Source organism: Heterodontus francisci, chromosome 4 (assembly GCF_036365525.1).
Source record: "Heterodontus francisci isolate sHetFra1 chromosome 4, sHetFra1.hap1, whole genome shotgun sequence".
Taxonomy (NCBI): domain Eukaryota; kingdom Metazoa; phylum Chordata; class Chondrichthyes; order Heterodontiformes; family Heterodontidae; genus Heterodontus; species Heterodontus francisci.
Genome location: NC_090374.1, coordinates 187,692,197 through 187,707,953, shown reverse-complemented (window position 1 = coordinate 187,707,953; position 15,757 = coordinate 187,692,197). Strand labels below are relative to the sequence as shown.

The window sequence follows — 15,757 nt, the reverse complement described above, 5'->3', positions numbered from 1 at the left end:
AACTTTGTAGCTAATCCATTTTATTCCACTGACTTCAACTTTGCTGACAAACCTCTTATGTGGCATCTTATCAAAGGCCTTTTGCAAGTCCATGTATGCCACATCAACGGCATTACCCTCATCAACCCTTTCTGTTACCTCATCTAAAAACCCAATCAAGTTACTTAAACATGATTTGCCTTTAACAAATCCATCTTAGATTTCCTTGATTAATCCACACTTGTTCAAGTAACTGGTAATTTTATCCCGGATTATTGTTTCTAATAGCTTTCCCACCACTGAGATTAAACTGATTGGTCTTTAGTGGCTGGGTTTATCCTCCTCCCCCATTTTGAACAAGGGTGTAACATTTGCATTTCTCCAGTCTTGGCACCACTCCCAGTATCTAAGGAGGATTGGAAGATTATGCTTAGTGCCTTAGCAATTTCCACCTTTATTTCCCTGAACATTTTAGGATGTATCCCATCAGGTCCTGCTGACTTATTGCTATCCCAGTTGTTATGAACCGGTGGTAAAGGGGTCTAGAGGTCCCTTTCAGCCTTCACCTGCTCTTACCGTAACAGGGTTTAATTTTAAACACACCCATGTTTTTAGCTCCCCCATGGTGAATCCTTGTTAACTGCTTGTCAATTATAAGGCAAAGAAACCAGCACAAACAGGTTTTCTTAGGTTTAAAGAAGAAAAGTTGAAATTTATTAAACTTGAACTTAATCTCTGATTCGGTTGATGCCTATGGATACATGACGTGCCCACACTAGCATGCATACACGATTCGCACATGCAAATAGAGACAGAAAAGAGCAGAAGAAAAATAGAGTGGAAAAGTTTGAGGCAATATCTGAAGAGTTTTTGTTACAGTTCTTCGAGCTCACTGTAGAGTCCTTGATTGTAGGTAGATCTTGCTTTTGTTGGGGCCCAGTATTTTTCTTAAACTTTGTTCGCTGTCGGAGACTTTTCTCTCTTGGGGGTTCATGTGTCTTCAGTGGATTCAGAGGCTTGTGAGAAAGAGATGGGAGCAGACAGGAGAGATCTTCTCTGTCCAGGAGCAAACAGGCTTTCTTTTCAAACTCTCTGTGGCTAGTTCAAAAACCCCTGGAACAGCCAGCTGTTCCAACCAGTCCTGGCCCCTGTGGATTGCATCACTCCAGCAGGCCTTGGAATGTGCTTCCCCACCCCCTCACTGTCCAGTGATCAAAATCCATTGTGGTTTGAATGTGTCAGGGGATGGTCCTTTGTCTACACAAGCATGTTAGTATGCAAATGTTTTTTTCCCAGCCACGGCTGATCTGTTTAACAAGTCATTTCCGCGCTCCAGCAACTGTAAAAAATCAATGTTTATATGACCAAACCAATGTGCCTCATTCTTGGCAGGTGGGGGCCTGCATGACAGTTTATATTAGGGTTATTAAAGTCCCCCATTATCATTACTGTATAGTTTTTGCACCTCTCTGTAATTTCCCTGCAAATTTATTCCACTATATCTTTCCCACTAGTTGGTGGTCTACAGAAATCACCCAGTAGTGTAATGGTATTTCTATTGTTTCTTAACTCTAACCAAATAGATTCTGTCATTGATCCCTCTAGGACATCTTCCCTCTCCAACACAGAAGTATTCTCTTTAATCAATACATCCATCTCTCTTCTTTCCTTTCCTAAATTTCTTGAACACCTGTATCCAGGAATATTTAGTACCTAGACTTTCCTTTTTTAGAGCCAGGTCTCGATTATCGCCATAACATCATATTTGCAAGTGGCTATCTACACTTACAACTCACCAACCTTATTTACTATGCTTTGTGCATTTACATACATGCACTGTAAACCTAATTTAGACCTTATTGCATTCCCTCTTAGTCTGACCCCTAATACCTTATTATTTCTTACTCCTGTGCTACCTGTCTATCCCAAACCTTTATGCCCCTTGCTCCTCTTTCATCATGCTACATCCTTATTCCCACCCCTGTCAAGTTAGTTTAAACCTTCCTCAAATAGCACGAGCAAACCACCCTGCAAGGACATTGGTGCCGGCTCTAAGGTGCAACCCATCCAGTCTGTAAAGGCCTCTCGTCCCCCAGAACTGGTCCCAATGTCTCAGGAATCTAAAGCCCTCTGTTATGCACCATCTCTCTAACCACGCATGTTTCTGCTGTATGCTGCTATTTCTATACTCACTAATGCGTGGCACTGGGAGTAATCTGGAGATTACTACCTCTGTGGTCCTGCTTGCTAGTCTCCTTCCTAGCTCCCTAAAATCTGACTTGCAAGATGGAATTGTTCAAAGACAAATTTATACTTTTTCCTAATGAATCATGATAATTTCCATAATAGAAACATAGGAACAGGTGTAGGCCATGAGCACCTAGAGACTGTTCTGCCATTCAGTTAGATCATGGATGATCTGTGACCTAGTTCCGCATACCTGCCTTTGCCTCATATCCCTAAATTACATTTGGGATGACTAGCCCCCACAACCTCCCTCCCTCTCTTTAACCACTCGTGCGAGGTCATTGAACTTCTTGCGGTATTGCATCCAAGTCCTCAGGACTAAACTCCTGACATAGACTGCCATGGTATCTTTTCCCATTGCCTTCTGATAGTTTGTCTGGAGAGCCTCCTCACCCCCCATGGATAGATAACATCTCCCCTCTCCTTTTCTCTCCACCTCCTCCACCAAGGCTTCCAGCACAGTGTCAGAAAATCTTGGAGCCTGCTCTCTGCCATGTTATACCAATCTTGTGTCTTTCCCAGGTCAGACTCACTTTTACAATGACTTCCAGCACCTGCTGCAGCCAACATGCACCTCTCCTTTAAGAGGTGCAGGCTAGCTTTAAGTAGTGCAGACTAGCTTTAAGTAGTGCAGACTAGCTTGAACTTGTGTTGGACTCTCACGATTTTGCACCTTCTGCTCAGGTGTGCACCCACTCAACAGCATGCTTAGCCCTGGCTGCATACTACAATCATATAAGTGAGTAGGCAGCACAAGGTTTGCATGCTGCCTGCATCGGAAGCAATGGGCATGGATTAATTGTACATCATGTTCCCTGCATCAGTTCTCGGGTCTTATGAAATTCCGTGGTCATGATTTCTAGCTTTTTGCATAAACTAGATATCATATTATTCTGGAATTATGTAATGTTCCAAGATTAGTTCATAGTTTCTGATCCAAAATTATTCCAAGTCTGGACATGGCATACTATAGTGGATGATATAAATTAATGGATTAGAGGACTTTTGGATTATTAGAACCAATGTAAAACATTTCACATTCACAGGGACTTGTCTGTTGTCTGTCATTTTATTTGCTTTGGCAACAGTAAAGGAAATTTACTGTCTTGTAAGAATGTTAAGGCTTTTACTTCCAGCGAATTAGCCAGTAAGTGTCTGGAGTTTCATTGGTTGTTTATAGGACCACTAGATGGAGCATGTCACCACAAATAAATGTAAAAACACTAGGATCACCATGTAGAGTTAGCAGCAACAATAACACATGTATTTATATAGTGCCTTCAGAACAGTAAAATGCCCCAAGACATTTCACCGGATTGTTATCAAACAAAGTTTGACACTGAGCCACATAAGGAGATATTAGGGAAGATGGCTAAAAGATTGATTAAAGAAGTAAGTTTTAAGGAACATCTCAAAGGATGAAAGACAGGTAGAAAATTGGAGATGTTTAAGGAGGGAATTCCAGAACTTAGGTTCTTGGCAGCTGAGACATGGCCGCCAATATTGGAGCAACTAAAATTGGGGACACTCAAGGGAGGACCACAGATATAGAATCAACTTGCAGAGTTGTAGCGCTGGAGGAGTTACAGAGAAAGGGAGGGGCAAGGCCATGGAAAGATTTGAAAACAAGTGTGATAATTTTAAAATCAATGTGTTGCTTAACCAAGAGCAAATATAGGTCAACAAGCACAGAGGTGATGGGTGAACAGAACCTGGTGTGAGTTAGGCTACGGACAGCAGAGTTTTGGATGACCTCAAGTTTATGGAAGGTGGAAAGTGGGAGGCGGGTAAGGAGTGTGTTGGAATAGTCAAGTCTAGACCTTACAAAGGCATGGATGAGGCTTTCAGCAGCTGATGAGCTGAGGTAGGTGTGGAGTCGGGCGATGTTACAGAGGAGCAAATTGACAGTCTTAGTGATGGTGCAGATATGTGGTCGGAAGCTCATCTCGGAGTAAAATATAATACCAGGGTTGTGAATAGTCTGTTCAACCTCAGACCGTCGTCAGGGAAAAGGATGAATTCAATGGTGAGGGAACAGAGGTTTCTGCAGGGGCTAAAGGCACAATGGCTTTGGTCTCCCAATGTTTAATTGGAGGAGAGTTCTGCTCATCCAGGACTGGATGTTGGATGAGCAGTGTAACAATTTAGAGACAGTGGAGAGGTCGATAGAGATGGCTGTGAGGTAGAGCTGGGTAACGCTTCTCGTGAGCATACATGAGGAAACTGACATGTTTTTGGATGATGTTGCCAAGTTGCTTGTAGATGAGAAACAGGAAGAGGCCAAGGATAGATCCATGGGGGACACCAGAGGTAACGGAGTGGGAACAGGTGATCCTCTGGCTACAGTTAGACAGATAAGAATGTAACCAGTCCAATGCAGCCTCACCTACCTGGATGAAGTTGGAAAGGTATTGGAGAAGGATGGTGTGGTCAAACGTGTCAAAGGCTGCAGACAGGTAGAGAAGGATGAGGGTGATATCACAGTCAAATGGGCTATCATCTGCGACTTTGATAAGTGCTGTTTCAGTACTGTGGCAGCAGCAGAAACCTGATTGTGCAGGGTGTTGGAGGGGGGATTCAAAAGTGGAGTTCCATGGGCATGGATTTGGGAGGCAACAATACAATCAAGGACTTTGGGAAGGTAAGGGAGATTGGAAATGGGGTGGTAGTTTGCAAGGACGGAGGGTTCAAGGGTTGGTTTCTTTGAGGAGAGATGTGATGATGGCAGAATTGAAGGAGGGGAGATAGTACCTGAGGAGAGAGAACCATTAACAGTGTCAGCTAACCTGGGGGCCAGGAAGTGAAGTTGGATGGTCAGCAGTTTAGTTGGAATAGGACCAAGGGAGCAGGAGATGGGTCTCATGGACAAGATAATCATGAGGGGGCATGAAGGGATATAGGAGATAAATGAGAGAAAGTTGTGAGTTTAGGACTAGGGCTGAGAGGTAGAGGCCTGCTACCTGACCCGAACCCGACGGGACCTGACGACGTGTCGGGTTCGGGTTGGGTCGGGCCCATCTTCAGGGTACGGCTTTCGGGCTCGGCTCGGCTCGGCTCGGGCTGAGTACAGGTCGAATTGGGTCGGGTTAGGCCGGACACGGTAGGTGCTCTGCTGGTAAGTATTGAAATTAAAAAACTTACCTGAGCTGGGAGTCCGGGACCAAACTGAGCCTGCGCAGTGAGCGAGTGACGTCACTATGAAATCATCGCACATGCGCTGCAGCTTCATGGAGCTTCCCAGTCGGGAGGTAAGTAAAGGGATGGTCGGGTCGGGCTCAGGTTAGGTTGGGCTCGGGGCAAAATTGGAGGGACTCGGGCCGGGTCAAGCTTGCGTCCGCTGTCGTTCGGTCAGGTTCTTTTTTCCCGAACTGAGCAGGCCTCTATTGAGAGGAGTCTTAGAGGAAGTTTGGTCTGGTGAGTTGGGGAAGGGAGGGAAGCGTCAGAAGCAGCTGAATGGATTTTAAAAATTCATTCATGGGATGCAGGCATCGGTCTCAAGGCCAGCATTTATTGGCCATCTCTAACTGTCATTGAGGAGATGGCGGTGGTGGTGATCTGAATCTTAGTGACACATCTTCGTGTCCATGATCTCCTTGCACTTATTGTTGGAGGTGAGAGTGGAGGAGATGGAAAGAGAGTTTTAAGAAGATGGTTTGCCGCAGAGAAAGGGCTGTTTTGAACTTAGATGCAAATCTGTTGAGTGGTGGGCAGAGCAATCGCACAGCCCACCCACTGGTGCCAGTGAGAGGTTTGATCTATTTTATAAGCCGGATCTCATCTGCATAATTTCAGCTCACCATTTGGAGGGGCAAAAAATTGAGTGAATTCTTTACAGACCCGAGACAGAGCTTAAAGATTAAGGTAGGGAGAGGCAACAGGTGGAAATATTTTTGCGGGGTTCAGGTACCTGCAGATAATAGGGGATGTGGTGGTTGCTGGGAGAGGGGTACAGGATTGGCAGTGGATAGGTTGGAACAGGAAGTGCAGTCACGATGGAGGAGGTAAAATCATTAGAAGAGATGCAACCAGTGGCGAATGAATCAGTATTTGAGCCATTGGAGAGGGTGTTGAGTACCTGCAATCCAGGACTTACTGCTCATTTCATGGCTGTTCATAATTCCTGCTCAGCCAAGCACATTGGTGGGGTAAGGGTGGATGAGGGGTATTATGCTCAGTGAGGGAGCAGTGGTTGAGGAGTGGGTGTTTTCTTTTTGCTGCTTGTTTCAATCAATTGCTGGATACTGCAAAACTTCTTCATGATTTCAGTGTCTAACATAACCATTGCCTTCGTTGATTTGCTTTCTTCCAGCCATTGTCCACTGATGACTTTTGTTGGCACTTTTTTCTCAGGGTGGGAGATCTTATTTAGGTAGGTCAGGACTTGTTCAGTGGGGGAAAGATTTGGGAGGGGACCAAAACTTGCTCAGCGGAGTTAACTAGGAAGGGAGCTGAAAATATGCTTATTGGGTGAAACGTGGGTGAGGAGATAAGGTGTTAGAGGCCAAAAACTTTCTCATCTGTGTGGCGTGGCAGTCAAACATTTGTTCAGCCTTTGGATTAGAGGGGGAGAGGAGGTGAAGTTTCACAGTTCTAAAGAGGTGTCCCACTGGAGCTGTGTGACGTTTGAAACATTTCTTCTACACACCCCTCCGCCGTTATCTGGACACTAAAATCCAACATTTATTTGCAAATGAAATATTTTGTTCTTCCCTTATGAGATTTTTCTTCAATGTTTCCTTTGCAGTTTTGATTCACTTTCAATCTCCCTTAGGTCCTCCACTAATCTGCATTATCCCCTCTGTCTGCCTCTATTATTGTTGGATTCAATTGTTTATCCTTATGAAAACAAGATCAGATTTTGATGTAGAAATGACTGTGAGGTTTACAGGGCTCACTGTTATTAAAGTGGAAATTGAATAGCTACTTCTGGGAACCGCATATGCTCAGTTAAACATGAAAATCAGAGTTGCCCTACTTATCCAGAAGCTGTGCTATATCAGTATCTCAGTGAGAGACTCGGCATTGAAAATAAATGGAATGGGGTGAAGTTGCTGTACTTACATGTTATATGCACACTAAACTCAGTAGAAAAAGTTAGTGCATGTTCATTCAAGTGTAATTAAATATTGAATTCTGTGGTAAGTCTTAATTACTGCCAACCAACCTCTCTGACACTGAAAATTAACTTTTACAAGCGTGGAGTCTCATTCCTTCAGATTTTAACCATTTTCAATAATAAAAAATGGTTTTTTTTAAACTTTTACTTTCTGTCACTTTTATCTCCCTTCTTTAATCCCATCTTTATTCCCTCTCTTTCTTTTGCTTTCTGTGCCAGATTTGATATTGAATTAAGTACTCCAGCTGATACTTATTGGTTCATACTCTGCTCTGCCCGTTAACAGTTTTTTAACTTGATTGGTTAAGGACATACACAGTTGCTTGCCCTGTTCACACAGGTCCCACATCCCACTTAGAGGGCACCATGCTTTTTTGGCTCTCTGATTTGCAGTAAGTTTAGTGCAAAATCCCATAGAAAGTCTGTGTGCAAGTGTAATGAATGGCTGATGCTGTTCGTTCACTGCTGAGAGTAAAATTTGGCCACAGACTTCTATAGGCATTTTCTGTTCTGCTATTTTTTCTGCATAACTTTAGGAGCCATTTGGATCTTTATGGAATGTTGGTGGTGCCTCACTGTTTCCAATTTGTCAGTTCACTTTACTAGATAGTTCCTCCTACAAATGAAGTAGTTTTGTGTTTCTGAGCCAACTTACCATTTTTGATAATTACAGGTCCTGTATGCAAGCCGCTTAGTTCACAGAATTTAAAACATATTTTTAAGCAGGCATTAATGATTTTTCTAGAAGGAATCAACAAACCTAGCAGAAAATTGATGTGGTTTAGTGATGTAAAATATTTTCTTTCAGGTCACCAATGAACCTCCAAAGGGACTTCGTGCTAATATCCGACGAGCTTTCACAGAAATTACACCCTCTTTCTTTGAGGAGCATGTCTTGGGCAGGAAGTGGAGAAAGCTTATCTTTGGTGTTTGCTTCTTCCATGCTGTGATTCAGGTAAGCCTGGTTTAATTAACAAACAGCTATTGCCATTGTTAAGGTCAAGTGACGAGGGGTTGAAGGGCCTCCCTTTTCTCCTTGTTTGACCACAACAGGTTTAATTCTTTCTTAAAGTGGATGTGATGGCTAATTTAGTAGGTCATAGCATCATAGAGAGATACAGCACTGAAACAGGCCCTTCGGCCCACTGAGTCTGTGCTGACCAACAACCACCCATTTATGCTAATCCTACATTAATCCCATATTCCCTACCACATCCCCACCATTCTCCTACCACCTACCTACACTAGGAGCAATTTACAATGGCCAATTTACCTATCAACCTGCAAGTCTTTGACTGTGGGAGGAAACCGGAGCACCCAGCAGAAACCCACGCAGTCACAGGGAGAACTTGCAAACTCCACATAGGCAGTGCCCAGAACCAAACCTGGGTCACTGGAGCTGTGAGGCTCTGGTGCTAACCACTGCGCCACTGTGCCGCCCTTGCTATTCACTTACTTGCTATGATCATAAGAACCAATTGGACATATTTTCTTGAGTTCACAAAGAAAGAGGTTAACTTTATTTTCCCGAAATCGAACTAATAAATTAATAAACAACATGCCAACTTGAACTCACACGCACACTCTGGCGGTTTAAGGACAGAGTAGATAGGGAGAAACTGTTCCCACTTGTGAAAGATCAAGAAGGAGAGGGCACAGATTTAAAATAATTGGTAAAAGTAGCAAAAAGCAACATTGGGAAAAACATTTTCATGCAGCAAGTGTTTCAGGCCTGGAATGCACTGCCTGAGAATGTGCTGGAGGCAGGTTCAATTGAAGCATTCAAAAGGGAATCAGATTGTTATATGAAAAAGAATAATGTGCAGGGTTACGGGGAGAAGGTGGGGAGTTGCACTAGGTGAAAGGCTCATTCAGAGAGCTGGTGCAGACGTGATGAGCTGAATGGCCTCCTTCTGCGCTGTAACAATTCTGTGATTCTGTGAAATAGGTTACAAAGTGGGGAAAGGTTAAAAAGGTATACAGTCTGTGGAGTTTGGTGATTCAACTGACTTCTAGCTGAATTCAGTGGTCTTGAGGCTTTTAGTTTGAAGAGGTAGATGACTGGTCCGGTGAGTCTCTTGGGGATAGCGATGCGGATGATTTCCTCCAATGGGGTTTCAGATTGTGGCCGGAGTATGCAAAGGTGGTCAATCAACAAGCAGGATTTGAAAGCTTTCAAGCTGGAATGGAGAGAGAAAGAGAGGGGAACCCCCACTTCGGGTCTGCTCATGTCAGAGTCTAGTTGCTTCTCCTTTGCTGCAGAGAAAACACTGGGTAAAAACCACAGATGGGGGCGGCGCTTGTCACATGGACTTCACTCAGTGATTCAGACATAGCATTTAGCAGTATTCTTTCTTCTTGCTAAAAGAAAGAAAACAAACTGTTCCTTTAAACTTCCTGGGTCTTGGTTCTTGCTGGGAAATGCAGCCATTTCATCTCCCTCCACACAGTCCTTTGCAATGTAGGTTACAGTGTAGCAAACTAGGTGATCACCTTAAGCTGCTAGCAGTCATTCTCATTTAAATGTCTTTTAAAAATATATAAATTCAGATCTCCAGTCAGTGGATTAAAGGAAATTATCATTCAACAAAATACATTGGCTTAACACCATGTAGCTGATTTTTCTGACCTGTGCCCCCAGGTATCAGCACTCCTTGTCCTGAACTGGTGCAAGACACTTTGATTGCAGAGCTCCTGTCCAGTGCTAGGGTGGTGATGGGGGGAGCAAAAATCAGTCCCTGTGTTTTACTTGTTAATTGGAATACTATTGGGAACACATAAGAATACTTAAGATGCTCTTCACTTGAATATAGACAAAAGGCAATGAAATTTTGGGGGCAGAACTTTGCAGAGGACACATACTGCAGTAAGTATTGTGATGGACCTGCTTGGGAAATCCAATGCTTATGCAGCCAAAGTTTGTGGGGTCGGCGAAGGTCTCATTGCAATTATTTATACAAAAGGTGAAGAAAGGGGGGAACATCTAGGTCTTCTGCCAGAGAACCCAAATTCTGATGCAAGTTGCCAGTTTAGGTGGAAGGGTGCCAGCTTGCCCAGCCACCCCATCCCCAACCTCAGAAACCTCTCTATTATGCCCCCTTCATAAGGAACGTAGAATTTCAGTGATAATAATCTTGAGTATTTGGGGGTCCAGGGCAGGGTGCATGAGGGGTCGCCAAATGTGCAATTGAGTGACCAGGTCTCACCAAGCGTACTGATTGCTGATAATCTGTTAGACTTTTGCTACCGCAGGCATAAAGGAACTCTTAGCGGTATTCCGACTGGTCAAGCTGATCACTGTGGCAACTCCCTCCTCCCCATACAACATTGCTGGTGTATCCACGGTTTCACCCCTGTTGAGCACCATTTAGGCAAGAGGCGGTAACCAAGGAAGTAAAGCACACACAATAATCAAAAACACTCAGCTTTTTCATCCCCCCATTTTATCAACAAACGTATAAAAAGGTTAAACAGTACATATTCATATCCTGTGTGAACATGACTAATGGGATCACATGCCCAACAACTCTCTCTTCCACTCATTTTTTACTTACTAATCAGAAATGCCTTTAGCCACATTTGAAAACCATGATTATTTTGCATTGAAATAATTTAATAAAGTCTTAGATGTTTATGTTTATTGATATAACCTGGTTTAATATTTTGATTGGTGAAAGATATGCAGCATTTATACTCTAGTTAATTAAGTTCCTGTCTTGTACATGGTGTGAAATTGTGATGTATTGCTTCAGGAAAGAAAGAAATTTGGTCCATTGGGTTGGAACATCTGTTACGAGTTCAGTGATAGTGATCGAGAATGTGCTCTTCTCAATTTGAATCTCTACTGTCAAGGAGGAAAAGTCCCATGGGATGCTCTGGTTTATATTACTGGTGAGCTGTTGCACTTTTCTTTTTTGTGCAATTTTCATCTTAAAGTCAGCATTGTGCAAATATTGAAATGTATTTTTCCATATGCATAGGGTTACCAACAGTGTCCTACAGTAGAAATGAAAACAGAAAATGCTGGTGAGCACTCAGCAGGTTAGACAGCATCTGTGGAGAGAGAAACAGTTATCATTTCATGGTGATGACCCTTCATCTGAACTGGTTGAAGGTTTCTGAAGAAGGGTCATTGACCTGAAACGTTAACTCTGTTTCTGCACAACCTGCTGAGTGTTTTCCATCATTTCCTGTTTCTATTTCAGATTTCCATCATTCCAGCTACAACACTGACATCTATGTCCGTCAATGTAGAAAATTTCCCAGGTATGTCCTTTCCACAAAAAGCAGGACGAATCCAGTCTGACCAATTACCACCCAATCATCAGCAAAGTGACAGAAAGTATTGTTGACAGTGCTGTCGGGAGACACTTGGTCAGCAGTAACATGCTCGTCAATGAAGAGTTTGGGTTCTGCCTGGGCCAGTCGGCTCCAGACCTCAGTACAAAAGATTCAACAAGTGAGGTGTGAGTGACTGCCCTTCACATCAAGGCAGCATTTGATGAATCGTGGCATCAAGGAACCCTAGCAAAATTGAAGTCAATGGGAATTGGGAGGAAAACTCTCCACTGGTTGGAGGCTTGGCTAGCAAAAAGGAAGATGGATGTGGTTGTTGGAGGCCAATCATCTCAGTCCCAGGATATCGCTGCAGGAGTACCTCAGGGTAGTGTCCTATGTCCAACCATCTGCAGCTGCTTCATCAATGACTTTCCCTCCAACATAACGGCAGAAGTAGGAATGCTCACTGATAATTGTACAGTGCTCAGTACTATTCACAACTCTTCAGATACTGAATCAGTCCCTGCCTGCATGCTGCAAGACCTAGACAACATTCAGACTTGGACTCATAAGTGGCAAGTAACATTCACGCCACTTAAGTGCCAGGCAATGATCATCTCCAACAAGAAAGAATCTAACCATCTTCCATTGACATTCAATGACATTACCATCACTGAATCCTTCATCATCAACATCCTGGGGGTTACCATTGACTAGAAACTTAACTGTACCAGCCATGGAAATAGTGTGGCTACAAGAGCAGCTCAGCGGCTGGGAATTCTGCAGCGAGTAAACCTGTCAACCATCTACAAGGGATAAGTCAAGAGTGTGATGGAATACTCTCCACTTGCCTGGATGGGTGGAGCTCCATAATTCTCAAGAAGCTCAACACCATCTTAGACAAAGCAGCCCACTTGACTGGCACCCCATCCACCTCCTTAAAGATTCACTCCCTCCACCATTGGTGCACAATGGTAGCGGTGCATACCATCCACAAGATGTACTGCAGTAACTTGCCCAGCTCCTTCAACATCAACTTCCAGACCCACAAACACTACCACCTAGAAGGACAAGGGCAGCAGACGCATGGGAACACCACCACCTGCAAGTTCCCTCACACACCATCCTTACTTGGAACTATATCACTGTTCCTTCATTGGATCAAAATCCTGGAACTCCCTTCCTATCAGCACTGTGGTTGTACCTACACCACATGGACTGCAGCAGTTCAAGAAGGCGTCTCACTACCACCTTCTCAAGGGCAGTTAGGGATGGGCAATAAATACTGACCTTGTCAGTGATGCTCACATCCCATGAATGAATAAATAAAACTGCAGTATTTTGTTTATTTTTAGTATTTTACAGTAAAATGTTTTTGAGAGTTATGCCCATTACCTGAGAATGGATTGAAGTAAATGCACCTGAAGCAGTAATTGTTTATTTTTTTAGTGAGTGCTGCAATTTTTATCTGCTTTCTCAGGTCATGGTACAATGCCAAATATAAGCAATGTTGCAGATTGTGAGGACATTTTTGACACATACATTGCAAGTCCAACACATATTTGTGTCAAATTAATCGTTGGTAAAGTTGAGATTATTCTTCGGCAAGGTTGAACAGAAAGGGTGAGACTGTTACATTAGGCTTTGAATTTTGATAATGCAATGATGTCAATAGGTGTTTAGGAAAGACATGAGGTGCAGAAGCCGCTGTCCAATCCCACAGTCCATGATTTTGCTCCTCTGAGCAGGTGGGGAATACAGCCACTGAAAACTAGTGAGGTCCTTCTTTAGCTATGATAGATCAAGTCAGAACAGTCAAGTCCAAAAAGTAAATTTTTAAAAACTTTTTAAACTTTCCTCCAGACCCCACAAGGAAACTTCGGCCTTCCCTGCTCATGCTCCTCCCTGCACCAATCATGAAGTCCTCTTGAATCCCCCTGCCCATGACTTACCTGAATACTGGGGACTGTCCCTTCGTCCCTGCCTGCCCCAAAGTAAATCAGGTCTTGTGTGTGTGTGTGATAAGGTAAGGACAGGATTAAGCTTGCTTATGTTGCATTCCATAGCCCAATAGCTGGTTGATACTCACTGTCCAAATTTACATGTGAAAATGGGCACTTGGACAAGGTGTCATGAATCACAAACTTCAGGAGAAGTAAAGGGAGAAAAAACATTAAAATATAAAAGGCTTTTCTTACTTTTCATTCTGAAATATGAACTATATGCAAAATTCCCCATCCTGCACTCCCAGCAGGGAGCTGTGCTTGCTGGAAGTGTTGGTTAGAGTTCTGGCTGTAATATTCCAGCTCTAATTCTCCAAATCCATGCTCCTTGCAAGAATGCCTTTTCACTGAGAGCATAGTATTGCAAAATCACCATTTGTATTCTCTTCGACTATAATGGGGAAAATACCCCTTGCCATGTTTTCATACCTTTTTAAATTCCACTACTATTTTATTAACTGTCTTACGTTTGTGTTTAAATGGATTTTTTCTGCTTTTATTCAAGAAATGTTGAAAAAAATGCTGTCATTGATAAGTTGAAATTTATTATTGAAACTAAAAAAAAATCTCATTGCAAAATATCTGTGACTGTTCAACCACTTCTATAACAACAACAACCTGTATTTATATAGCGCCTTTAATGTAATAAAATGTCCCAAGACACTTTACAGAAGCATTATAAAACAAAATATGACATCGAGGCATATAAGGTATTAGGACAGATGACCAAAAGGTTGATCAAAGAAATATGTCTTAAGGGTGATGGTAGCATCGAGGTAATGTTACTGGACTAGTAATCCAGAGGGCTGAAGTAATGCTCCTGAAACATGAACTCAAATCCCACCACAGCAGCTGAGGGCATTTAAATTCAACTAATTAGTAAGTCTGGAATAAAATGCTTGTCTCATTAATAAAAATCATGAAACTACCAGAGTGTTGTTAATAACCCATCTGCTTCACTAATGCCCTTCAGGGAACGCAATCTGCTGTCCTTAACCAGTCTGACCTACTTGTGATTCCAGATTCACAGCAATGTGTTGACTCTGCATTGACTAGCAAACCACTTAGTTCAAGAGCAATTAGAGATGGGCAATAAATGCTGGCCTTGCCAGTTACAGTCACATCCCAAGAACAATTTTTTTTTAAAGAGTGTCTTAAAGCAGGAAAAGAGAGCTGAGGAGCTTTAGGGAGGGAATTCCAGAGCTTAGTGCCTAGGCAGCTGAAGGTACTGCCACCAATGGTGGAATGATTAAAATCGAGGATGCTCAAAGGATAATGCAGAACCAACATCCTCCGTCTTCCTGCTGCCACGGTATATTCACAGCAGCAGGAACATCAGCAGCCAATTATACCAACTAAGTGCCCAATTAAGGGCTACTTCCTGTCCCCGCCAGCATTTTCCTGGCATTGGGAGGCACTGCTGCTGCATGGGGAGACCACCAGGTATACCCCCAGTGGGTTCCACGGGGGCCCCCTCCTTTATGGCAGTTCCATGGCCTCTGGCTGCAATGGCTGCCCCCACAGTTAGGGTGGCGCAGCCGGATGGTGCACACGACCGCCACCCCACCAACCAGCCCCGCCCACACCCCCGATCGCTGGAACCCGCCTGCTTGGCCAGCCCCAGAACCGTAGCCTCAGCATGGAGACGCCCTCTCCTCTTTCCTATAGCCTCTGCGGTGGCCACCTCTAGTGGTGGTACTGCCGAGCTGCCAGCCCTCTGATTGGACCGGCAGTTCTGAGAGGCGGGCTGCCCTCCTCAATTGGATGGCAGTCCTGGCGGCAGTCTCTTAATTGACTTCTGCCAGTAAAATGCCATCAGGGGCAGCACAGTGGCGCAGTGGTTAGCACCACAGCCTCACAGCTCCAGCGATCTGGGTTCAGTTCTGGGTACTGCCTGTGCGGAGTTTACAAGTTCTTCCTGTGACCGCATGAGTTTCTGCCGGGTGCTCCGGTTTCCTCCCACAGCCAAAGACTTGCGGGTTGATGGGTAAATTGGCCATTGTAAATTGCCCCTAGTGTAGGTAGGTGGTAGAGAATTGAGGGAAGGTGGGGATGTGGTAGGGAATATGGGATTAATTTAGGATTAGTATAAATGGATGGTTGTTGGTCAGCACAGACTTGGTGGGATAAAGGG

General features: G+C 43.7%; 1 protein-coding gene across 3 annotated transcripts in view; it reads left to right on the top strand.

Annotated features, from left to right (window-relative positions):
* Positions 1–15,757, top strand: part of dnah6 (dynein, axonemal, heavy chain 6) — a 554,194-nt gene that overhangs the window by 412,343 nt on the left and 126,094 nt on the right. For all 3 annotated transcript variants that reach the window (XM_068030693.1, XM_068030691.1, XM_068030692.1), the window contains 2 exons: positions 8,151–8,297; positions 11,095–11,233. In XM_068030693.1, the coding sequence (XP_067886794.1) occupies positions 8,151–8,297; positions 11,095–11,233 (286 nt within the window). The remainder of the gene's footprint in view (positions 1–8,150; positions 8,298–11,094; positions 11,234–15,757) is intronic.